The 24054-nt window shown below is 52.9% G+C and overlaps 6 protein-coding genes across 6 annotated transcripts; 2 read left to right on the top strand and 4 right to left on the bottom strand.

The window, feature by feature from the left end:
• Positions 1–1739: 1739 nt before the first annotated feature.
• On the bottom strand, positions 1740–1903 carry SNOG_14955 (hypothetical protein; the record flags this gene model as incomplete). The annotated part of the gene is made up of 2 exons (XM_001805070.1): positions 1740–1838; positions 1862–1903. The coding sequence occupies 2 exons, from the start codon at positions 1901–1903 to the stop codon at positions 1740–1742; spliced, it is 141 nt and encodes a 46-aa protein (XP_001805122.1).
• Positions 1904–2018: 115 nt separating this feature from the next.
• SNOG_14954 (hypothetical protein) lies at positions 2019–3571 on the bottom strand (the record flags this gene model as incomplete). Its single annotated transcript, XM_001805069.1, has 2 exons — positions 2019–3220; positions 3304–3571. 2 exons carry the CDS (start codon positions 3569–3571, stop codon positions 2019–2021), a joined length of 1470 nt encoding a protein of 489 aa, XP_001805121.1.
• Positions 3572–3962: 391 nt separating this feature from the next.
• On the top strand, positions 3963–9195 carry SNOG_14953 (hypothetical protein; the record flags this gene model as incomplete). Its single annotated transcript, XM_001805068.1, has 3 exons — positions 3963–4144; positions 4197–6299; positions 6405–9195. 3 exons carry the CDS (start codon positions 3963–3965, stop codon positions 9193–9195), a joined length of 5076 nt encoding a protein of 1691 aa, XP_001805120.1.
• A 1912-nt stretch (positions 9196–11107) lies between these two features.
• SNOG_14951 (hypothetical protein) lies at positions 11108–13228 on the bottom strand (the record flags this gene model as incomplete). Its single annotated transcript, XM_001805067.1, has 3 exons — positions 11108–12471; positions 12871–12908; positions 13029–13228. 3 exons carry the CDS (start codon positions 13226–13228, stop codon positions 11108–11110), a joined length of 1602 nt encoding a protein of 533 aa, XP_001805119.1.
• An 891-nt stretch (positions 13229–14119) lies between these two features.
• Positions 14120–15562, bottom strand: SNOG_14950 (hypothetical protein; the record flags this gene model as incomplete). Its single annotated transcript, XM_001805066.1, has 2 exons — positions 14120–15246; positions 15298–15562. 2 exons carry the CDS (start codon positions 15560–15562, stop codon positions 14240–14242), a joined length of 1272 nt encoding a protein of 423 aa, XP_001805118.1. The 3' UTR covers positions 14120–14239.
• A 1447-nt stretch (positions 15563–17009) lies between these two features.
• On the top strand, positions 17010–23780 carry SNOG_14949 (hypothetical protein; the record flags this gene model as incomplete). The annotated part of the gene is made up of 1 exon (XM_001805065.1): positions 17010–23780. One exon carries the CDS (start codon positions 17010–17012, stop codon positions 23778–23780), a length of 6771 nt encoding a protein of 2256 aa, XP_001805117.1.
• Positions 23781–24054: the final 274 nt, after the last annotated feature.

Raw genomic sequence — 24054 nt, 5'->3', positions numbered from 1 at the left:
GGATTTTGAACAACAAAATTATTGCAGACCAGACTTCAATGTACTCTAAGGCCATTCACATGGGTAGGTTATTTTCATCATATCAGCGGTGTTGATGTGGTCCAGGAGACACCGTCCCTTCGAACATCGACTGAGAATCCACCGAAAGACATAAAAGCAGGCCTTGTTGTTTTGGGAACAGGCTCTCAGTCTTCTTAAACATACATCAGCATGTGCTGCGCTTTGGAGGTACCATCATGAAGAGTGTGATTGAAAGAAGTGCAGAAGGCTGGAGCGAGGGGATATATATACCCACTAGCGCGTTACGTACGCAAACATAGGTGCTTAGATCCGCATTTTGATAATCTCACATGTGAGTGTGTTCGACACCTCTCAGAACTCCTGCCCTTTGGAGAGTCGCACGAAATCCTCCGCACAGCCCGAAACACACGAGTATCATCTCTGTACTTTCTAGCTCCGAGCACATCGATTGCGGATCGAACGTTTTTGAGTGTGACGAACGAGACTTAAAGCCATGAGAACATCATTACTAGTTTTTATGTCGAGACACTCATAAATACTGCGGGGCTACTACTTTTTTATTTTTTGACCTAGCTTGACTTCCATATGCTTATGTCATGTTGGTTTCTCAAAGGTCCCGAACAAGCTCGTCACCACACCCAATCTCTACTCTCACGCTCACACATATCCAAGCTCATGCTTGTTTTTTTTGGAACCACCGAATCTCATGTTTTCTAATCAAGTCCTTTCGAGCTCACTAATTAGAATGCATACAATGCAGCGTTCATGTAAAGCCGCGGTCTGCTTTTTGGTAGTGACAGAAAAACTTGGGCATGCATAGTATCTCTATCTCTATTTCCGAACAGTGCGTGGATTATTGAAAAAGCAAAGGAGGCCAGCTATTTCACTTACGTAGGCACTTTCACGACAAGGCCATTTACCGCCTTTTTCGAACGTTTGGTGAGGGTATAACAAGACCTCAGAACGAAGAGAACATGTTCAGGATGCGAAGGTGTTTTAGTCTTTGTCGCATTTGCAAATGTTTTTGTGGAAAGAGAGAAGGCACAGATCAAGGTGAGAGGATTTATATGCCATTGGCCTAGACGGGAAAAAGGTGTACTTGTTTCGAGAAAGAGCAGAGCGAATTCATGAGTCGAAACAACTCAGAATTTTCGTCGCACATAGCCATTCTTCGTTTCAAATTCGGAAGCAAAAGTCATGAACCTAGCAAGCTAGGCTTTCTAGAAGATCGCAGGGGAAGAAGGAAGATCACATGTTCGGAGTCTTCCTGTCTTTGAATCGCACGAAGAGAGTTGATATGGAAGAGTAGCATAGAGAAGGAAGGTTTAATTATACTTATTGAGGGCAGTTGTCATGTGCATGGTCATCTGGAGTTCCAGATTGTGGTGTCAAACGTTGTTTTCGTTCGCCAAGTTCATCGCATGCGAATTCGCGAAACAACGCAAATTGCTCAAAAGGCAGTTATTGGTATCAGACGCAAATCGCCAAGCTTTGCTTTGGCATTGTAGGAGGGTCCAATCAAGGTACTCGTCGTATCTCAGGCTCTTACGTCTGAGGTGCGACTGATGGACAAAATGATGGAAATGATGACTTCACCACGCACGACGTGAGATGCGAACTGAAAACTGACTTGTAGAGAGACTTTGACGCAAGAAAAGTCACGACCTACAGTACGTTGGTTGGTGGGACGGTTAGGGTGCACTTTGCAAAATCTTACCTCACTTGTCTGCGCGACAACGTTCCAGGGCATGCATAATCCTCACAATCTGCACCTTCGCACTTGACACCATTGGCATTAATATCTTGAATTCCAAATTCTATGGAGTATGAGTAAACTTACATGTAAGACGAAGTAGAAGCAGTCCAGGCCCAGGCCATCCATGTGGTCGTCGGGGTTGCAACTGTATGAGGTATATGCAGGTGTTCACAACTCGAAAGTAGCCTGCTAGAAGATCAATAATTGCATCGGTGCAACAGCAAATGTCCCTAAAATCCCTTCACTCCATGCTCTTCGCAAGCGCCCACAGACTGTCGAGCTTGCTCCTCGCCAACAGCTCTCGCGCCTCTCCAGCAGTCTCGCACATCTTCGATCCCCACTTGCGGAACGAGTTCTTCTTGATCTCGCCCTCAAAGACTAGAATGCACTTGTTGGAGCTGTGGTCCTTGAGGTTGCCCACGTCGTCCATGGACCGCATCCATTTCGGTTCCGACGCTTGCTTCTCAGCTTGTATGTCGGTAGGTGGCGCGTTGTCCTGCCACTTGATGCGCTGAAGCATGAGCTTTTTGTACTTGGTGATGCCGTGGATACCACCTTCCACGATAACCAGATTCTGGTCGGGATTAAAGATGGTGACTCCAGTAAGAGAGTACTCCTTGGCGTTTTGGTCGATCTGGTACCGGTGCTTGCCGTATGCAAGGGTGTTGATCTTGAAGACGCACATGTAGAGACCTTTCTGCGCATCTTTCGCTTGGTTCTGAGCAAGCTTGGCGTGTTGCTGCTCTTTCGTGAGCTTCCGCTCCTGGTTCGAGGTCGTGTGGTCGTCCTGTCGCTGCTTGATCTGTGCTTCGACAAGTTGTTCGACAGCAGTAGGATCTGCAATAGCCTGTTCGCCCATGACTCGCATCATGTTTCCGCGCTTGACCTTTGGTGGAGGTGGCGGCTCAAGACCGAGACGGATCTTGGCCTGATGTTCTTTCAGATCGGCTGCACGGCGCATTCTCCGTAGTTTCTGCTGCTCCTTGGTAGTGAGGTACATGGGCTTAATTTCGACGAGTCGCTGGTCCTGGGGTGCTTTGAGAAGGGGAGGATGCTGTACGTAGATGGTGATGATGGAGTCCTCGCTGTCAATCTTGACCTTTTCAGGCTGGTCGATGCAGTCGTACGTCTTATCGCCGAGAATCCCCTCATCCCACCACTCGATGTCTGGAGGTTGCTGTACAAGGAAGCCGCGCTCGCTGTTCTCGTCCAGTCCAGCACGACGTGCTTCCTGAGCAAGCTTCTTCTTGATTTGCTCGAGGCGACTCTGCGCGCGTAGCTTTGAAGCTTGATCAAGGTACTTTCCTTGCTCGTGAAAGACGATCGTTCTTGGCACGCGACCTCGAACCTGGCCTGCAGACTTGGGGTCATAGTATGGATTCTCGATCTCTTCATCATCTTGCGGTTGCTTCTGCTTTCCGGCTGCAGCCTTGGGCTTGAGTTCTGGCTTGGGGGTTTCAGACACCCTATTTCCCTTGGTGGTCGGGAATTTGGCGCGTGGTCGAATCAGACGCGACAGGCTTCACTTCTAGATTGGATCCCCCTTTGAGGGCTGCCATCCTTGCCCTCATGGCTTCGAGTGCTCGCCTGGGAGTCGCTCGCGGCTGATGATGCCGGTGCCGGGCTTGCGACTTTGGGCGCGCTGTTGGTAGGACCCTCCGTCTTCTTCGCGGCAAATCGGGCTGCTATCTCAGCGGCTTTGGCTCTTGCTGCTGCGAGCGCATCCGCCGGCTTGACGCGCTTAGCATCGCCATTGGGGCCCTGGCCGTCGGGGTGTGGGCGCTTTTCGACCATGGTGACGGTTGTGTGGTGGTGATGTCGACAGTCGGGTGCGGAGTTTGCGCGGGGGTTTTGGCGTGTGCGTGTCGCGGACGGCGCCGCACTTGGAAGTCCAAACAAGCAGCCTGTGTCGTGTGCTTTCCTACAGCATTCAATACTGCGAGGAGACGCGTGATGCCGGCGGGGTAGGGAGTCAGAGGAGGCGATGTGGGTGATGGGGTCGAGGTCAGGGAGTGACGCGCGACGGTAGAAGGCTACAGGGCTTGGCGCTAACTCCCGCCGAACTTTTCCAGACGCCAAAAAAAGTTCGAGCTTCCAACGCCTGCCTTGCTGCACACTGAATGCCTTTGCGCGCAACACACACGACAGACAGCCGGCGCATACACGCCGCGGAACTGTCGCCGATATGAACACGCACCAGCCGACTTCCTCTGCCATCCAGAGCGTCGAGTTTGGTTTTCTCTCTACTCAAGATGTTCGCACGCTCTCGGTGAAGCGCATCACCAACCCGACTACTTTTGATTCACTGCTGCACCCTGTCGCTGGCGGGCTGCACGATGCTGCGCTAGGCGCCTTCCTCGACAATCCGTAAGACTGACCACAGGTCATGTGATTAACTGTTTGCTGAGAAAGATTGTAGCTGCTCAACATGCGGTCTCACAACCTTCATGGGCTGCCCCGGCCATTGCGGTCACATCGAGCTTCCCGTGCCCGTCTACAACCTCACCTTCCTCGACCAGCTTCTGCGACTGCTTCGGGGCAAGTGCGTCTACTGCCACCAGCTCAAGCTGGCCCGTGTCACCGTCAACGAATTCGTCTCAAGATTGCGCCTAATACGATGTGGACTTGTGCAGGAAGCAAACGAGTTGCACGAGCACGTCAACGCTAGCAAGGGAAAAACGAAGCGCACCGCGCAGGAGTCGGACTCGGAGGACGAGAATGATGACATCGTGTCTCAGCAGAACAACTACGTCAAGAAATGCCTGAAGAAGGCTGGCATCACGAGTCGCGACGTGCGGTCAATCAAGGAGAAGAACGACGCCATCTCCGATGCGCGGCGACAGGTACTGAAGGAGTTTTACGCACAGGTCGCCTACGGCAAGAAGTGCAAGAACTGCCAGGGCATAAACCCTACCTACCGAAAAGATCGCGGTGTTAAGATTTTCAGGAAGAATCTCAGCGGCAAGGACAAGATGGCCATGGCACAGGCGGAGAAGCGCATGACAAACCCTCTCGATATTCTTGCGAGACGGGAAGCCAAGGCAAGGAAGCAGCCAGTGCACGCCGACGAAGGCGTCGCCGATCTTGACCCCGCGTCTGAGGAGGATGAGGGTATCGATTTGGACGACGTGGACGACGGTTCATTAGTAGCTACCGAGGCGCGCACTGGCAACAAGTCAAGAACAGCTGTCGATCCGGCCGACGGCGCCCAGGAGTACATGACCGCGGCAGAAGTCAGGGCGGCCATGATCTTGCTCTTCGAACAGGAAGCGGACATGATGCGACTCTTGTACAGTCCCTATGCATCAAAATCACTGGTCAGCGTGACCGCGGACATGTTCTTCACAGAGGCGGTTGTCGTGCCACCGAACAGATACAGGCTCGAGGACAAGACTGGAGATTCAATTGCCGAATCACCAAAGAACAGTCTCTACAAAGGCATTCTCAATGCTTGCGACGCGATGCGACAAATAAGCAATGAGATGAAGGGCCAGGAGAACGAAGCCGGGTACCGACGACGCAATTTCGACGACTTGCAAACGCAATGGGTGAACCTTCAAGGCGCAGTCAATGCGCTCATTGACAAGGAGGCAAATCCTACACAAGGCCGAGCCGCCATCACCAACGCCGATGGTATCAAACAGGTTCTCGAAAAGAAGGAGGGTTTGTTCCGAAAGAACATGATGGGCAAGCGTGTCAACTTCGCTGCTCGCAGTGTCATTTCGCCGGATCCTAACATTGAAACCAACGAGATCGGCGTTCCGCCTGTCTTCGCAATCAAACTGACATACCCTGAGCCTGTAACCAACCACAACTTTTACGACTTGAAAGAAGCTGTGCTCAATGGTCCTGATAAATGGCCCGGTGCTGTCGCGATTGAAAACGAGTCCGGTCAAGTTATCGCGTTGCGTAAGAAGAACTACGAGGAGCGACTGGCTCTTGCAAACCAGCTGCTTGCGCCTTCAAATTCGTACGGGAATGGATCGAAGAACAAAAAGGTCCATCGTCATTTGAACAACGGCGACGTGGTCATCATGAACCGTCAACCGACACTGCACAAGCCGTCCATGATGGCGCACAGAGCTCGTGTTTTGCCAGGCGAGAAGACCATTCGCATGCACTACGCCAACTGCAACACCTACAATGCTGATTTCGACGGTGACGAGATGAACATGCATTTTCCACAGAACGAGCTCGCTCGCGCAGAAGCCATGACCGTCGCGGACACCGACCACCAATATCTCTCTGCGACTGCAGGCAAGCCTTTGCGTGGATTGATTCAGGACCATATTTCCATGGGAGTCTGGATCACGAACAAAGATACATTTTTCACACGCGAAGAGTACCACCAATTGTTGTACTCGTGCTTACGGCCTGAGGATGGGCACACGACATCTGGACGACTCGAGACTGTGGATCCTGCCATCTGGAAGCCTGTGCCCCTATGGACCGGAAAACAGATCTTCACCACCGTGCTGAAGAACGTCAAACCCGCGGAATACCAAGACTTGACAATGACATTCTAAATCGACCCACTGACGGTAAGCTATGGGGCGTGCATCGTGAAGAAAGCATCGTCATCATCAAAGACGGCCAACTCATTTCTGGTATCATGGACAAGAGCCAGACTCGGACCTGCCGGAGGTGGCTTCATTAACGGTGTCTACGAAGCGTACGGCGAGACGATAGCTGGACGAGTCCTCAGTATCATTGGTCGACTACTCACGAAGCTGCTCCACATGCGTGCATTTTCTTGTGGCGTAGAAGATCTCATCCTTACAGAGGAAGGTGACAGGGCCCGTATTGAGGAGTTGAGCAAGGCACAAACATCCGGGTTCAAAGTGGCGACGGAGTATGTGACCCTGGATGCCAGCAAGATTGACCCTATGAATCCTGAGCTTAGGCGACGAATGGAGGATGTTCTGCGCGACGATGAGAAGCAACGCGGCCTCGACATGCTCACCACCACGGCCAACAGTCAAATATCTGCAGCGGTCACTACGGCCTGTCTTCCTGGACAACTAATCAAGCCCTTCCCGAAGAATCAAATGCAGGCCATGACGGGCTCTGGGGCCAAGGGTAGTTTGGTCAACGCCAACCAGATCTCATGTAATCTTGGTCAGCAGGTTCTTGAAGGTCGACGTGTCCCTGTCATGGTCAGTGGCAAGACGCTGCCATGCTTCAAGCCATTTGAAACAAGCGTACGAGCTGGAGGATACATTGTCAACCGCTTCTTGACTGGAATTCGGCCACAGGAGTACTACTTCCATATGATGGCTGGTCGTGAAGGTCTTATTGATACTGCCGTCAAGACATCGCGCTCTGGATACCTACAACGATGTATTATCAAGGGCATGGAGGGGCTACACGTCGAATACGATACCTCGGTGCGTGACTCAGACGGAAGCATGGTCCAGTTCCTTTACGGTGAAGACGGTCTCGATATCACGAAGCAGAAATACCTCAACGACTTCAAGTTCCAGGCAGAGAACTTCTTGTCTCTAGCTCAGACATTGCAGACGCAGGCAGCGTTCGGGCGTGTCTGGAGCCCTGAGGCTACCGAGCACAACAAGAAGGCTTCGAAGAAGGCTCGCAAGGGCGACATTACATCAATGGATCCTGCTCTCGCACTATACGAACCATCTCGACACAGCGGTAGTACTTCGGAGAAGTTCTACCAGGCGAAGAGGGAGTACACCGAGAAGAACCCAGATAAGCTTCTGAAGCACAAGAAGAAGGATCCTGAAGGCGAGATTCTCAAGAAGAGTTTCGAGCAAATGCTTGATCTCAAATACCTCCGATCTTTGGTGGAGCCTGGTGAGGCCGTCGGCGTGGTTGCGGGACAGTCCATCGGCGAACCTTCGACACAAATGACATTGAACACCTTCCATTTGGCCGGTCACGCCGCAAAGAATGTCACGCTTGGTATCCCACGTCTCCGAGAAATCGTTATGACAGCTAGTGCAAAGATATCGACACCTGGTATGCAACTCTACCCACATAAAGAGCTCTCGGAAGAGGACAACAAGAAATTTGCGAAGAGTATTACCAGACTGCCACTTGCGGATGTGCTGGACAAGGTGACCGTGACCGAGTCGACCGGCCAAGGCACCCAGTACAGCCAGGCCAGAATCTACAAGGTCCGACTAGATTTCTACCCAGCCAAGGAGTACACCCAAGAGTACGCCATCAAGGTTCGCGATGTGGCAGAATCGATCGAGCAGAAGTTCTGTCCGCGTCTGCAGAAGGCCATCCGGGCCGATCTCAAGAAGAAGGGCGAGAATACATCGCTCTCGACTGCTAAGGCCTCGGGCGCTGTACCGAACGTTGGTCAGTCCAACCGTAATATTGAGCAGCAGACCGCCCAGGAAGTCGATGATGCAACTGCCGCCGACAAGGAGGGTGGTCCTGAGGACGACGACAGCGACGATGGTGAAGGCGAGGGTGACGTAACACACACCAAGCAGCGCGGTCGCCGTGAAGACAGTGTAGGCTACGAAGATCCTGAGGAGGAGGAACAAGCTATGAACGATGCCCTCGACCGTGTTGAGGCCCCTTCGGACGACGAGACATATGGCGGCTCTCCTAAACCGTCTCGCAATTCCACGCCTGAACTAGATTCGGACGACGATGATGACGAACGCCTTCTCGTTCCCACCGACGAAGCCTCCGACGTCCGTAAGGACCGCATTACGGGTAAAAATACCGACGTCTCCGACTTCGTCTTCGATGACAAGAAGGGCGCGTTCTGCGAAATCACATTCGAGTTCAGCTCTTCGGCAGCCAAACTGCTCATGCTCAACCACGTCGAGGCCGCCGCATCTTTTGCTACCATCCACGTGATCCCTGGTATCACATCAGCAATGTACTCAGCAGCAGCCAAAGGCGAGGAAGCCGCCATCATCACCGCAGGCTCCAACCTTCTCGCCATGCGCGAATACAGCCACATCATCGACGTGAACCGCATCTTCACCAACGACATTGTCGGCATGCTGCAGTTGTACGGCGTGGAAGCATGTCGCGCAACTATCGTGAGGGAAATGCACGCCGTCTTCTCGGGTCACGGTATCAGCGTCGACCTGCGCCATCTCAACTTGATCGCCGACACGATGACCAAGGGCGGAGGCTTCACGCCTTTCAACCGCATCGGTCTCAAGACCAACGTCTCTCCTTTCTCGAAGATGAGCTTCGAAACCACAGTTGGCTTCTTGAAAGACGCGGTGCTCGAGCGCGATTGGGACGACTTGTCGAACCCAAGCGCGAGGATCGTGGTCGGAAGGTTGGGCAAGTTGGGTACCGGCGCTTTCGACGTACTTGCACCAGTGAACGTCATTGACCCGTTGAAGACGGAAGCTGATGAGATTAACGATGTGATAAACGGCGTGGAAGATGACGTTGAAATGGAGGATGCGGAATAGTCATATGGCATAATCAGGCGTTTTGGACAAGTGTAGCTTTGGGCAATGGCGTTTTGCGTAACGCCACGAGTTAGTTTTCTTGGACATGAATGGCGAAAAGTCTTAGTTCAATTATTGCGTAGCATGATTTGTACTGCCGTGAATTCCTTTGGAGCATGAACACTTTAATCAGCATCTACTGACCCTCTGGGAGCTCGAGAGGCTGAGCAATTGTCACTCCCGGAGAAAGTCTTCAAAATCAAACTCCGTCCCGTACACTTGCACCCAACTGAACTTTCCGCGTACCCATTCACCGATGATCCCCGCCCCTGTCCCACAGCATAGTAAGCTATCCAACACCAACATCAAAGTATGCAAGCCACCGTCAGCTGGCGTTTCAAAAAAAAAAAGCGCCATGCGCCAGAGCGCAAGAATACGCAGTAGCTTTGTCATACCCTTACGGGATACTGATGCGAAGTGGGGATCAGGCCAGCCATTTTGGCCCAAGATATTTCCAGCGAGTTTATCGCGAGGGCTAAGAGTTAGTGTTGTTGCAGTATAGTTTTTGTACGCGCGTATTGTTGACAGGCAGATGAATGACTTGAGTTACTCATCGGATGGATCAGTAAAGTCCGCATACTCAATGTGTGTGTGTGTGTGTGTGTGTGCTTTAGACTGTAGGTAGACACCTATCCACAGTGGTGGGAGTGGGGAACGCCACGATGATCAACGCATGGACTGTGCAGGGCGTAATGCCCGCGTGGTCAATCCTGGCAGATGCGTGCTTGGTCGCATAGCCTCACGTACGCCGGGCGCGTGGTTTCTTGCACGGCGAGTGTCGCGTGTCCGACCGTGTGTAGCTTTAGTAGTGGCTGACTGTAGGTTTTTCCGTCCGTGTCACGGAGATCCTGAAGATGATTGTGTAATGTTATTTTGGCATGAATCAGTCGTGTATGTCTGCGTCGTAACACTGTTGCCGGTGTTGGATGCGCAGCGCACAGAGAATGGTGGAGGATGAGGCCTGATCGGCATAGTTCTGACTGGATGACGAAGTCCGTTAAGGCGTCGGCATCGTGCCGTTGAGCGAAGTCCGGTCGGAAGGCTTCGCCTGCAGTACCTTTGAGAACGAGTGCCGAGTAGCTTTTGGAGTGGAGGCGCTGCATGATCACTGACGGCAGCCCATGGAAGTTATGCTTTTGGGAATGGTGGCTCGCAATGGTGCTAAGATATGTGATGATCTCGCCAGGTACTGAATGTGCTGTGATAAAATGATTCGCTCTTCATCGATGATAGTGTGTAAACCCAGTGAGCAATTGTCCTGTAAGAAAGATCAAATTCAAATTCAAATTCGGATCGTTGTGAGACAAGTGAGCGAAAATGACAGAGCTTGAACAGCATAGAGGTGTAAATGTCAACAAACTGAGTGAGATAAAAAGCGGAAAGCAAGTTCATGAAGTCCAATCGAAGAAAACGTGTAGTATAGAATGTCCCTAGCCGTCCCAAACATGTGGTATCAACGTTGCTTTCGAACGTTTCTACCTTCCCAAACGGGCGACACCTCCGTATTTAACGCAAAAAGCTCATCACATCGAGGTGAAGATTTTTTTAGATGAGAATCGCGTTTATATAACGTGGCGGTCTCATATATTATCGTTTGAACGTAGTGGTACGCGACAAAAGCTCTTCATGCGTATTCAGCGAATCGCAATCGTAGGGGTTGTACAGAGGGAGCAAGAAGGCCTTGAAAACACTGTGAGGGCAGTTCATGCTCCCTTGCGTAAGAGATAGGAGCGAAGAGAGGCGAGCGAAGCGGATGATCATGACCCATAGACTGGCCTGGAGGGCACTTGTGAGCTCTGGGAGGACCACCTCTCCCACTTTCCAGCTATCCCCTGTGCTAAAAACCAACAGATACGAGTTGAACCCCGGTGATTCAGCCCTGAGTGACGCTCCTCCAAGCCTTCCGTTGCTGCAGATCCACCATTTGCCGTACAGTCTCGGTGAGCGTAATTTCAGCAGAGCGCAACTCTGTGAGTCCCAATATCGCGGATATAAGATATGTGTCGAGGAAGTCAGGCGTGGGTTCGCGTTGAGGACGTCGCGGTGGCGAATCATCTATCCTGATACAACCCCGAAGTTCAGGGAAGCGGTTGATCAGAAGTTGCGCCATCTGTAATTTAGAAGGCATCGCACCTGCGGAGATGAAGAGGTGTTTGTTCGATGCCTTTTCGATGAAGAGTGCGCGTATGGTGGCATCAGCGACGTCCTGTCTAATCGTCAGTTCTGTTGAGGTCTCGCAACCAGGCATCTGTCTTACCCGCACATCTGCAAACTGATCAATTCCATATGTTGATGGGATAGCCTGGTCCAGCGCTTCGTTTGAACATATGTTCCATATCCTCCGATTTGCGTCAGTCAGATCTGATGAGTTTTCCAGCGGTTGTACGGCAGGTCCAAGAAGACAAGGCGCTGTGATTACGACGACATCGAATCGAGCACCAGACTGTTTAGTCCATGCCAAGACAGCGTCGTTGACGACATTACTACCTGCCTGGCTGGCAGCCAGAGTGTATTCCGGATCGTCGACCGAGTAGTTGGACTGTTCGCTCACTGTTCGCCCAGATGCTCTGTCAGTGTGAAAGTCGCCCAGCCATCGCGCAAATGGCATGAGCGAGGTCACGATCACGACCCGGCTTACGGCTTGTGAGATTTCTTGTATTGATTTCAGAAAACCAATGATAGATTCGGTTTCTGTCTTGATAAATTGTGCGAGACAGTCCGCCTCGTCGGGGAAGCTGACTCCCAGAGGATGGACCACGGCATTGAAAGAGTCGGACAAGTCATGAAGGGCAGTGTCCAAAATTCCAGGAACTGTAGTTCCTTGTTCAGGGACTGTGCAGAAGTCTAGAGTGGCATGATCGTTCTGGTGATGTTGATGGAGCACATGCGCTGTATCTTCGGACTTGACTACAGCGCGAACGGAGACAGTGTCATGGGACAGCAGCTGGGCAAGGACATGTGAGCCCATGAAGCTGTCCGCGCCAGTTAGGAGAATCCGAGTCCTGGCCATGATCCGATAGCGGTACCGTGGATGCTCTCTGATGCGGGAATTGGGAAGAAGTGACTTGATGGCCAAAAGCGTGCTATCTCGAAGAGAGAAAAGGGCGAACTTGGGAATATCGCGTACTGCCCGGAGCGAACAAGCAAAATGGTTTTGGACGCGAATGCTTGGACGGCTGAGTGCCGACGCCGTGGGCCAGTCTTTCGGATCGGCAAGTGCAAGCCGCAAGCCTAGGACTGGGGTAGAAGGCGAGGCTGGGTTTTCACGCCATTCAAGTCGGTTCTGACACGTCGACTAGTTGCCTGCCAACGACGAAGACGGTCGAACCTAACAAGATAGAAGTGGGCTTACTATGGTCTCTTTCAGACCTGCTCGTGCAAGCATCACGACTTGGTAGTCTTGTTGTCAGCCACTTCCAACATATAGAAAAGCTGCAATGGTGCGTGGCGCAAGTAAGTCGGTGAGAAGAATGCTGACACGTCCCCTTCTATACGCATAAAAAAATGTTTGTCAGATATGCGAAGGGATGTGGTAGCTTACATGCAGAAGTCCTCGAAAGGTGAGAAGGATACAGATCTATGATTTCGACAGGAGATTTGATCAGTACTCACCTGTTTTTTTTGAAAAAAACTTACGATGTGTAAGACAACAAAGAGTGTCTGGCTGAGTCTTACTATACCCATCGAGCAGATCCTTCGTCAGCCATGTGGCACAGATGGTACTTGCCCCTCTATGAGCTAACTCCACCTTTTTCAATACACGGGATGTGAGGTGGATGGTATATCACTTGCACTATATCTGTGGACCGAAGCGCGCGGATAGTAAGCGATCATCCGCTTGAGCACATATGTTGACAACTCGAAGAGATTCGAAGAGATCCACAAAATCAGGTCTACAGTCTCGTGATTCACTGTTGCGGAGATTGTAAAGTATAGTGATATTCCTCACTCGGTCGAGCAGTCTTGTGATCGTCGCTGTGATGTTACTCGACATCAGTGCTGACCTCCCACAATGCCTGGCTGCTCGCAACCGCCCACTCCTTCCGGATGGAACCAATGCCTTGTAGTACTGCTCATATGCACCGCTCTAAGAGGAGCAAAAGTCCAGGCGATCGGCCTGTGAACAACAACGGAGTATATCATGGGCGGCGTAGACTAATGCCCGAAGCTCGCTCTTATCGTTCGTTGGTCGGGGGCCGAAGGATACTAGCTGCAGAAAACGGTCGTGAGATGGCCGTCATGGCGACCAACTCGATGGCTACGCAGCACGCGGGATTGCTGACTGCGCCCGAAACGTGGGCTAGCTCGCGTGCTATTTCGTGTCCAATGGACTAATCAAATGCCTACCAGTCGTCTAGGCGTGCAGATGTGTTCAGGTTGAAGATCCGTGGTTGTGCGCGCGATGCACGAGGTGATGCGGGGCGAAAGGTACGGCCACTTCGAACGCCGCATTCCCAACGTCAATACAGACGGTGGCGGATCGAAGAACCTCGTATACTCTCGGAAAGGCTCACACACATACTTCCCTATACTAATTGACACACCTGAGAGCAATATACGGCAACGTTGTGATGTTGGTGGAGAAACTTGTGGTGCGCAAGTTGCTGCTCGGAGACTTTCGTCTGGCACTAACACAGCAAGGCCGAGCGTGCTTACCACTTCATCAACAAGAAGGAGCGATCGACGTTGCACTTCATGCCCATATATTTTTGAACCCCGAACTTAAGGTGAAGCAATAAGGACGAAAGTGCCAAACACTTGTCACAACCGGCCGAGCCTAGGTATGCGTGGTCAGCACTTGTAGAACAGAGTACATCAATTGCTGTTCAGGGCGAGCGGATATCAAGCAATACTGCAGTCGTTTTCTTTACTCTCAATTATCATGTTTCGTCATGAAGCTGGCTAGGGTTTGCCAAGCTATCTATGCTATTATAGTACAGAGTGCTACACGAAGCTTAAAGTACCGCGGATGTGACAGCTTCTCTCTCGTGCAACTGGCTCAAGCCTACTCAAGTAGAGATGCCTGGTTGGCGTAGAGCACATCGACGACGTTGCTCAGCTTGTCAATGGTTCCAAGTGCAGCATCGTAGCCCTGGTCGCGCTCGGACTCATCGTAGACGATCAGGCAACCGGCGCCCTGGTCAAGGACTCCGATAATGACCTTGTCGAGGATCATCTGTGACAGCTTGCGCTCCACCTGTACCGTGTCCAACCCAACCATCTTAGCCACATGGTCGATCTCCACTCTGCTAAAGGGCTCGATCACCTTGATAAGGTTCTGCTCCAACATGTTGTCATATAGCCGCCGAAGATGGCTTGTGATGAAGCGATCGCTACCAAGCTGCTGACGGTAGTCTGTCAAGGCTGTTTCATACTCCTCCAAACTGCGGTTCGTATGCGCTCGCGCTACGGCCTTCATGGCCTCCAGCCGCTTCCCCGCATACTTGATTGCGTGCTTCGAGGTCATGAGCGACGACACGTCATCGCCCAGGTTGAGCATGACCTTGCAAAGGAGCATGTATTGCAACGCTGACGTCGCCTTCTGCTCCTCGTCCTGCGAATGGTAGCCCTCCATAGCCTCGATGAAGTACGAGAAGGCTGTGTTGAAGTCGCCATCCTCGGCATGTAGCATGCCACTCTGCATGTCCAGGCCGGCTTGGAGTAACGGCGGGGTATAGACCGATGCGGCCGACGTTCGTGCGGAGGTCAGGGCGGCGCGTCCCTTTGGTATGTTGCCCAACGCGTGATAAACTCTTGACTCCAACAGCTGCACCTCCACCAGGACCAGCTTGTCATCCAAACGCTTCAACTCCTTCAGCAAGCTGTTGATGAGAGTCAGGGCCTCGTAGTACGACTGCTTCGCCATGTACAGAGAGACGAGCCGTGTCTCAAGGTTTTGCCGCAGAAAACCTCTCCGCTCTGATACGGCCCATTCTATACATGACTTGGTGACGGCGATTTGTGTGTCGGTGGTGTTCGGGATGGCGGTGAAGAGCTCGAGGAGCTGTCGTACTGCTCGGTGTTAGGTCCATCTAGATGACAGCAGCCTCTACGATCACCTACCAAGCTTCGAGGTCTTCGCTTTCGCAAACGATGACAGCACCGATCGCGCCTGCTGGATGAGCTCTGCAAGGGCATCCACCCGCTTCTGGTCGCGGTACAGTTCTCCGAGACCAACGAGCGCAGTTTCGTAGTTCTTGATGGCAGTCTCATTCGAGCCCGGGTCTGCAGCCAGCACCTCTTTGTAGATCTGTTCCGCCTGCGTAGGTTCCGACTTGGCCAACTTCTGCGCCTCCGCTATCCGCTTGCTCGTGTCTGCGACAGCCATGGCGGGGTATCTTGTGCGAGTGTATAGCTTCAGGAGCACGTGTAGAGCTCTTGTTGGGTGATTGTCGCTTGAGGTTGTGTGGAGGGAGGGGTTGAGCAAGCTGTTGGTGATGGAGCTGCGACTGCGGACGCTCGTGGAGGCGGCATGACGGCGACTCTTTCCTCCGCGCCGGCCTAGTCACGTGCCTTGCGTGCAACCACTGGGACATGTCGATGCTGCGCATACAATTGCCAGCCACGAGTGATAGGAAGATTCGCATAGTCTCACTGTGAATGAATTAGAACAAAGTTAATCGGCAAGAGACGTCCGTGTATGCTCATGTGCACGCGACATGTTTAGTCAGAAGATGCATGAGGCAGCACAGGACATCATCGTCGATTGCACCCGATCAGAAAGCGACTGTAAAGTTTGACGCTGGATGTCTGGCGGACCAGTTCCGTCAGTCACTGGACCAGTTCCGTCAGTCACTGCAAGGAACCAGACGAGGGTCCTGAACAACTCGCCCAAGATAGTGAAATTATCATAGCACTGTCCAGATCCCGAAGAACTGCAATTCCACACGGACTTCAAAAAAACTCCGGACCCTGATCAAAGTCTTTCGTCTTCAGCCACCTGCAGCGCATCCATACACGAAATGCGAAGACGTCCTGTTGATGTACCTTCGCCAATACTACAGCGCGTTGGCGCTGCCATAGCAACGGCGCCGAGCGGCTGCGCAGCACGCGACACGCGATGCCAGAGCACCCGCCATCGCCGCTTTTTTCTTGAACCCGGTGCTTAGGGAAGCAATCAAGAGCAGTAAATGAGGCGTTAGCTGCTTGGACTGTGCTGTACATGCAGAAGCAGCTGCAATAATTTATCGCGCGCCTTTGCTGCCTCGGAGACGAGTGCTGAGCTGGCAGTCGCGTCCGTGCAGTAAGCCAATGAGATCATCGGTGCGGCCAGTGCCTGCCATAAACAAACAAACCCTGTAAACCTTACAAAACATCCACACCACCTCCCACTTCCATCATCACATACACCCACACAGTCACGATATCACGAATCATTATATACCCCGGCGCGCTGGACCGCTGAAAGCTCTCCAACGTTCACATACTCTACACCACAGTACAATTGGCATTGCGCGCCCAATTGACCTCCCCACTGTGCATTCCGATACCACTGTTTTGGGTTATTCCTCCTTCACACCACACCACACACAATGCCTTCCACCGACAGGGAAGATTCCCGCGACCGAGAGCTCGTGCGGCACTCACATTCTTTCTCTTCTATTCCCATGTACGTCTTCCGCCGCATCCGACTCGAGCTGTAAACACGCGCGACCATGAAACTAACACGCCGACTCAGGTGGGATAGTTCAGACCCAGAGCGGGCACCGCCACCACTGCCCTTGAACCCAGGCTCGCCGAATCTCACTACGCGCCCAAACACATCTGCACTCATCATGCAGGCGGCCAAGGCGCTAGAAGAGAAGGCGCGAGAGAGCTTACCTGCGAGTTCATACACAACTAATCCTATGCCACAGAAGTCGCCTGAGCGCTCCCTGATCAAAGGCACAACACACAAGCGCATGCAGTCGTTACAGCCTGGCAGCGTACGGGACCTCCGCAGCTACCTCGACACTCATCGGTCACCCGAGCGATCACCCGAGCGACCCAAGACGCGGAGCGGATCACCAGCACGAGACTTGAACAAGGACTACTTCAGCAAAGATGCCTTCAAAGACCCTTTCGCCAAGGATCCTGAGCCAAGCTCAAGGAACGGCACACCAACACCGTCGGCACGTTTCGAGATCAAGGACACCTCTGCGGTACGCCCGAGCCACCGAGCTCTCCTCGGAGAGAACACTCCACCATCAGCCACGATGATGGCGTTGCAGACCATGACGATTCCCCCACACATCCTCGACCCGCCACCGCTGCAGAATGTCTCCAATTCGTCCGCACGATCTCCTGGTCCTGCAGTACAGCCAGTAGACTCCATCTCCACGCAGTTAATGAGCATCAACTCAATCGTTTCAAGTCTGCAAAAGGACATGTCACAGTTGAGCCGCCGCAGCAAAGACAACGCGACCGATCTTATCAGCCTCAAAGAGGCCACAAACTCACGCGATGAGGACATCCGCAAGTCACTCAAGGATCTTCTGCACACAATGGCAGCGCAGAAGCAACAACAACAATACCAAGCACCTCCAGCGGTCCCGGGAGATGCTCCTCGGTCTAGTAGCTTGAACTTGCAGGACCCGCACATGACACCGACTAAGCAGTTCACCTTCCCGCGGATGCCATCACCAAACGGCTGGGGCGATGAGCGGATAGGGAGCCCCAACCCATACTCCGTAGAGGGTGCTGCCAGTGTCGCAATGCTGGAGAAGATCATACGCGAGATGGTCACAAAGGATGGCCAGGATCGCCTCATCGCTAGTCTGCAGAAGCTTGTCGATAAGGCCACTGGGGAGACGGCGAAGAAGGTCACTGAGCTTGCCGAGTTTGTGAAGCAAGGGTCGACTGCACATCCCATGGCCGCAGCTTTCCAACCTTCTCCAGGCTCCGGTGCTCTCACTCGAACGATGACCGATACCTACCCTGGCAGCCAAGCTTACACCAGCCCCAAAGCCGCTGACTTTGTCAGCGATGAGATGCTCAAGTTCTTGCGCAAGATCAAGGATAGCGTAGCAGAGTCTGGTTGTGTGACCATGTCGACCAAGACATTGGTTCAGGACTTGAGAGGAGAGGTCCTTGGTATGGGTCGTGAGCTTGCTCGCAAAATCGAAGAAGCTGAGGAACCGCGCTCTCCAGGAGCAGCACCAGGGTCAAGCCAGGACATCAACGCCATCGTCCAGGAAGGCCTCGCAAATTTAAAGGAGCACATGGATAAGGTCATGCGCGACCGCAGACGCCAATCCATGTCATCTGTCGTCACCCGCAACACAGTTGACAGCAACGAGGTTTACGACGTCGTGAAGCACGCACTCGCAGAACGAGGTCTGGACCAGCACCATCCACAAGGCATTGCGCTAGACAAGGAGGCCATCATTGGCGCGGTCCGCGAGGCCTACGACAGCGTGGAGATCAAGCCAAACGTCGAGATTCAACAATTCGGGTTGGAGCGCGACGAGATCTTGCAGTGTTTGCGCGAAGGCCTCCAAGACTACAACGGCTCTGGTGGTGTGAAGAGGGAAGATGTCGAAAGCATCGTCCACGAGTCCCTGCAGCAAATGAAGTTGCCGGCACCTATCAACGAGGCCCACGAAATCCGCGAGGAGATCTTGACGACAGTTCGCGAATGCTTGGAGGACATCAAGCCAACCATCCCCCAAAGAGAATTGGAGATCGAGCTCCCTGCTGAGCAGATCATCGATGCGGTCAAAGCTGCTCTGGAAGAAAACAGGCCACAGGTTGAGGCGCAGAACAACGCAGTCCTGCAACGCCTCGAAGCCCTCGTCGATAGTATGCACTCAGAGTTCAAAGGCTACTCTTCTGCCGGCGGTCGCGACACGGAACAGGTACTTGATGCCCTTCGAGATGGCCTGGACAACCTTCGGGTGGAGATTCAAAAGTCTGACGCTAGCTCCCGTGATGTCTCCGACACAGATCATATCGTAGACCACATCAGCTTGGAACTTGAGAAGCTTCGGGAAGACGTTCAGGGCTATGTTGCTGAAGGACCTCGGGGCGACCAAGCTTGGAACCGGGGCGACATGGTGTCCTACATCAAGTCGGAATTCGAGAACCTTCACGAGAAGTTGACGTCTCAGTTCCTCCCGGCTTCCAATAACAAGGACGAATTACTCGCCGCCATCAACGCAGGATTTAATGAGATGAAGTCCCAGGTTGCTCTTAGGGGCGAGGACGACGAGTCTAGCGACGACATCAACGAGGCCATGAAGCACGAGTTCGATCAGCTGAAGGAAGTGATCCTCGGCGACTCAGCCAGTCACAAGAACGATGTCTTGGAAAGCCTACAAGCCGGCTTGACTGGGCTGCACGCCCTTGTTGGAGAGAGCCAGTCTTCCACTGCTTCCAACGACGAGATGATCGCTTCGATGAAGGAGGAGTTCGAGCACCTGCGCGAAACCCTCGGTGGAACTCTTGTCAGATCGGGAGGTGCAACCGACAAGGACGACATCGTCGACGCTGTTCGAGAGCTTATCGAAGGCCTCAGGTCTTCGCAAGAGTCAGCTTCCCGGGAGAATGTCGCGACAATTGAGAGTCAACTTGAAGCCTTCAAAGAGTCCCTCAGTGGCGCTTTAGTGCCTGCTGGAGATAACGACAAGGCTGCTCTCCTGGAGACTCTCAAGGCCGGTCTTGAGGAAATTAAATTGGGGGCCAAGTCTGGAGGCGTCAATGAGGAACTCCTCGAAGCTCTCCGTGGAGAGCTAGAGCAGATCCGTCAGTCTGATGGTTTGACCCGTGAGCACTCTCGCGCCGACACGGAGGAGGTCTTGGAAGCTGTCCGCCTTGGCCTAGATGACCTACGCTCGCACCTCGAGAAGCGTCTCAATGGTCCTGACAACACCTCGGCGACTGGTGAGATCATTGATGCAATGAACGAAGGCCTTGAGGGTCTTCGTGCAGACGTCAACAAGTTCGCGGACAAGCCAGTTGACATGACCGTGTCCTACGAGATTCTGGACACCCTGAAGGAGGGCTTGGCTGGCTTGCGTGAGGAGATCCATCTTCTCAAGTCCGTGAGAGCCACGGCCGATCTTGACGAACCAATGCCTCCTGCCGGTAACGAAGTCGTCCTTGCAGAGGATCCCGACCAGCTGCAGACAACATCCCGCGAGATCGTGGAAGAAGTCCCAATGCAACATGAGCCTCATCACCAGCCGCAACACGACTTCGAGAGAATGGAGCTCATCCTCTCTCAGATCCAAGGGAAGATGGAATCTATGGATGCAAACCTGCACGCGCAACAGACGACACCAGCCGCAGAGGCCGATGCAGCTGCTCCAGTCGGATCAGTCGTGAAGGAAGACTTGACAGCTATTGAGGAGCTTCTCAAGGACGTTCAGGCTGCAGTGCTCCTGCTACAGGATCGAGAAGAATCACCACCTCTTCTTCCTGATGGTATCGCAAAGAAGGAAGACACAGACGCTATTGAGACCCTTCTTGCCAACACCAAAGCCAAGATTGAGGAGATTGTCCTGCCTGATCCTGAGACGATGGTCACCAAGGAAAACCTCGATGATGTGGAACTAGTCGTACGAACCACATCTGAGGCTTTGGAGGTTCTTGCCAAGAAGATTGAAGACGAAGGAGCGACAAAGGCGGACGTCACTGTTGTTCAAGTCATCGCCGACGATATCAAGACTGCGTTGGACGAGATGCGCGCAGCAAAGCCAGACGACGAAGCTGATCCCAAAGCCACAAAGGCTGACGTTGACGCTGTCACACTGTTGGTTGATGATGTCAAGGCCAAACTGGACGAGATGAAGCTGCCTGACCCAGAGACTTTGCCGCTCAAGTTCGACATCGAGCAGCTGACTGGTCTCATTCACGACTTCAGAGACAGCCATGACAAGATGAAAGACACATATGAAGAGGACATCATCAAGACAGCCCAGAACTTCGAACATCGCAAGATGGAGGCCGACGCAATCCAGGAGCACATCACCGAAGTAAAAACTGCCTTGGACGACATGAAGTTGGAGATTACCGCCCATCTAGTCGAAGGCAGCCCTCTGGAGACCCTCAAGGAATCTTTCCGGACAATGGAAGAAACGCTCGGAAGCAGCAATGTCACTTCTGACGTGAAGGAGCTCATGGAAACTGTGGCCCGCGAGTTCGAGCGTGCTCACGGATCCATCGAGTCGTTGCAGAACGATCAGGCAGAGAAATCCGCGCTTCAGCTCGAGAAGCACGACGAACTCAAGGATACCATCGTTACTGGCTTCACTGAGAAGTTGGACGACAAGTTCAACGTTCTAATGGCTAAGTACGATGATGCTCAGCTTCTCGCAGACGAACAGGCTAGGGTCATGAAGGAAAAGGCCGAGGAGCAGGAAAAGATTCTTGAAAGCACCAAGACCATGGCCGATGAACTCCGCCTCACTATCGACACCCTCGGCGCTACCATCGCCGGAATGAACGACCGATTTGAGGGCGCTACCACTAAGTGGTCGGATGACTCCACGAATGTGTCGATGAAGATTGATGAAACACTCATCAAATTCGAAGAGCAAAAGAGCAAGATCGAAGAGGCGCTTGGTAAATTTGAAGAGCAGAAGCTCGAAGACAAGACTGAACACTCTCACACACGCGATGAGATCAAGAATGTCGAGACTGTGTTCACTAGCCTTCAAGATAACGTCACCGAGTACCATCCCAAGTTCATGGTGGCACTCCATGAGATCGAAGCCCTCGTCAAAGCCCATTACGACCACGCGCAGAAGTCAAAGGAGGAAGCCGACGAACGTGCTCGTGCATGGGACGAGGAGACCAAGGCTCGTGGCGAGGAGCTTCAAACTCACTTCGCGAACCTACCGAAGCTTCTGCCAGCACCTACCCCAGAGAAGTACGACGATGCTCCTGTTCAGGAGAAGCTGGACAAGATCCTCGCTATCGAGCCCTCATCAGCTTATGACGATGGGGTCGTACAAGAAAAGCTTGACAAGCTCCTCACTCATGCTGACGAGGCCGCAAAAGCCAGCGGTCAATCTGAGCGACTCGATGAGATTCACGCACAAGTCAAGATTACCGCCGCCGAGTTGAGCGACTTTGTGGCCAAGCAGACTCAGTTCATCACCGACGGCAACGAGTCCAAGGAGCGCGAAGCCGAGGAGCTCGCTCTTCTTGTTGAGCGCAAGACGACCCAGAAGGAGCAGCTCGAGGCCGACTTGGAGAACCTCCGGACTGAGAAGGCTACAATGAAAGAGCAGCTCGATGCCGACATCCAAGACCTTAAGGCTGAAAAGGAGCGCGTGATGCAGGAGTTGCGAGAAGAGAAGGAACGCGTCATGGCCGAGTTGAAGGAAGAGAAAGAGCGCACCATGCTCGAGCTCAAAGATGAGAAGGATAATCTCCTCGCTATTGTCGCCACCTTGCAAGTTGAGCGTGAGAACCTTGCCAACCAGAAGGTTCGCCTCACTGGTGAGGTTTCTTCTCTTCACACTGCCCTGGACATTCGACGCGAGGAGCTCAACTTTATGGACGCGAAGGCGGATGCATTGGAGCGTCGTATTCTCAATGGCATCATGGATCATTCTCGCGCTTTGATGATGGTCAAGGGCAGCTCCAAGAGCCCCAGCAAGCACAAGAAGCGCATGGGAACCGATGCTGTCAACGAGGAGGGCAAGCTGATGCCTCCACCCAGCGCAGCCGCCAACGGCCTTTCTCTCGCTCTGAAGCCTCGTCCTGCCATTCGTCGCAACGGCCAACCCGCCAACCCAGCACAGCGTCGCATTCTCTCATTGAGCCAGATTAGTGGGAATGCACCAGCTCCTGGACACCAATCCTTCCCGACCACCAACACTGCAACCAACTCTGGTGGCGGTATCAAACGTAGCCACTCTGTGAAGAACAGTAGCTACGGCATGCGCAAGGGTTCCTGGGGCGGCCGTCCCAGCATGGCAGTTGCCAACAAGGAGAACGGAACACTGAATGAAGAGGATGAGATCGAGACGGAGAAGCTTGCGCCAATTGCGTCGCTTGCTCCGTCAATCATCGAAGAAGACCAGCAGAGCGAGACCGGTACTGAGCGCCGTTATAGTATTGACAGCCGCTCATACGCCGAGAGCTACGCAGAGGGCGAGACGCCTGGTGACGACCGCCGCTCGAGCTTCGGCGGTACCGGTAGCCAGTACTCCTACGATTCCCGCTCGTCTTACATGACTGGCAGCGACATTGATCGCCGCACTTCGTACGCCTCCTCCACTCCGCGTGGCGAGGGAGCTGATGAGCACTCGGAGGATGAGGCGTCTGAGGCTGAAGGCGGCGCAGACAACGAGGATGACGAGCCGACTGCCACTCTCGACTTGAACCCCTCCGAGATGTCCACTGCAACTGCAGACACCGACGTGCAGCTCCCTACGCACTCGGAAATTGGACGTGCGATCGAGGAGGTTAAGAAAGAGATGAAGGACGAGTACGCAGCACCGAGTGACTCGGGTGTTGGTACAGATTTGCCCACGGCGGCGTTTGGAAACGACAGCGAAGTCGATGCGGATTACTTCCGTCGCGCGGCTGAAGAAGAAGCAAGCACAGTTGGATAGTTGTACTCGGGTGATGACCGTGGTATGATCATGATGACGGGTGGCCTTGTGTAATATTGGTATTGTGCTTTCAGGTCTTTGCATGGGATACTTTGGAGTTTGGACATTTGGACAAGGAGTTGGATGGCATTGGTTCTTGGATATGCTTAGGCATTTGGGTGGAATGATTGGACTTTGTTGGCGTTCTTCGCTGGTCTCAATCGCAATGCAATTTCTGAATACTTCAAGTGGCTGTGCCTTTCTGCATGTGATGCATCGTGACTCCAAGCAACCC

Source organism: Parastagonospora nodorum (assembly GCF_000146915.1).
Source record: "Parastagonospora nodorum SN15 chromosome Unknown scaffold_34, whole genome shotgun sequence".
In the NCBI taxonomy this organism is placed as follows: domain Eukaryota; kingdom Fungi; phylum Ascomycota; class Dothideomycetes; order Pleosporales; family Phaeosphaeriaceae; genus Parastagonospora; species Parastagonospora nodorum.
This window is presented reverse-complemented; position numbering and strand designations above follow the sequence as displayed.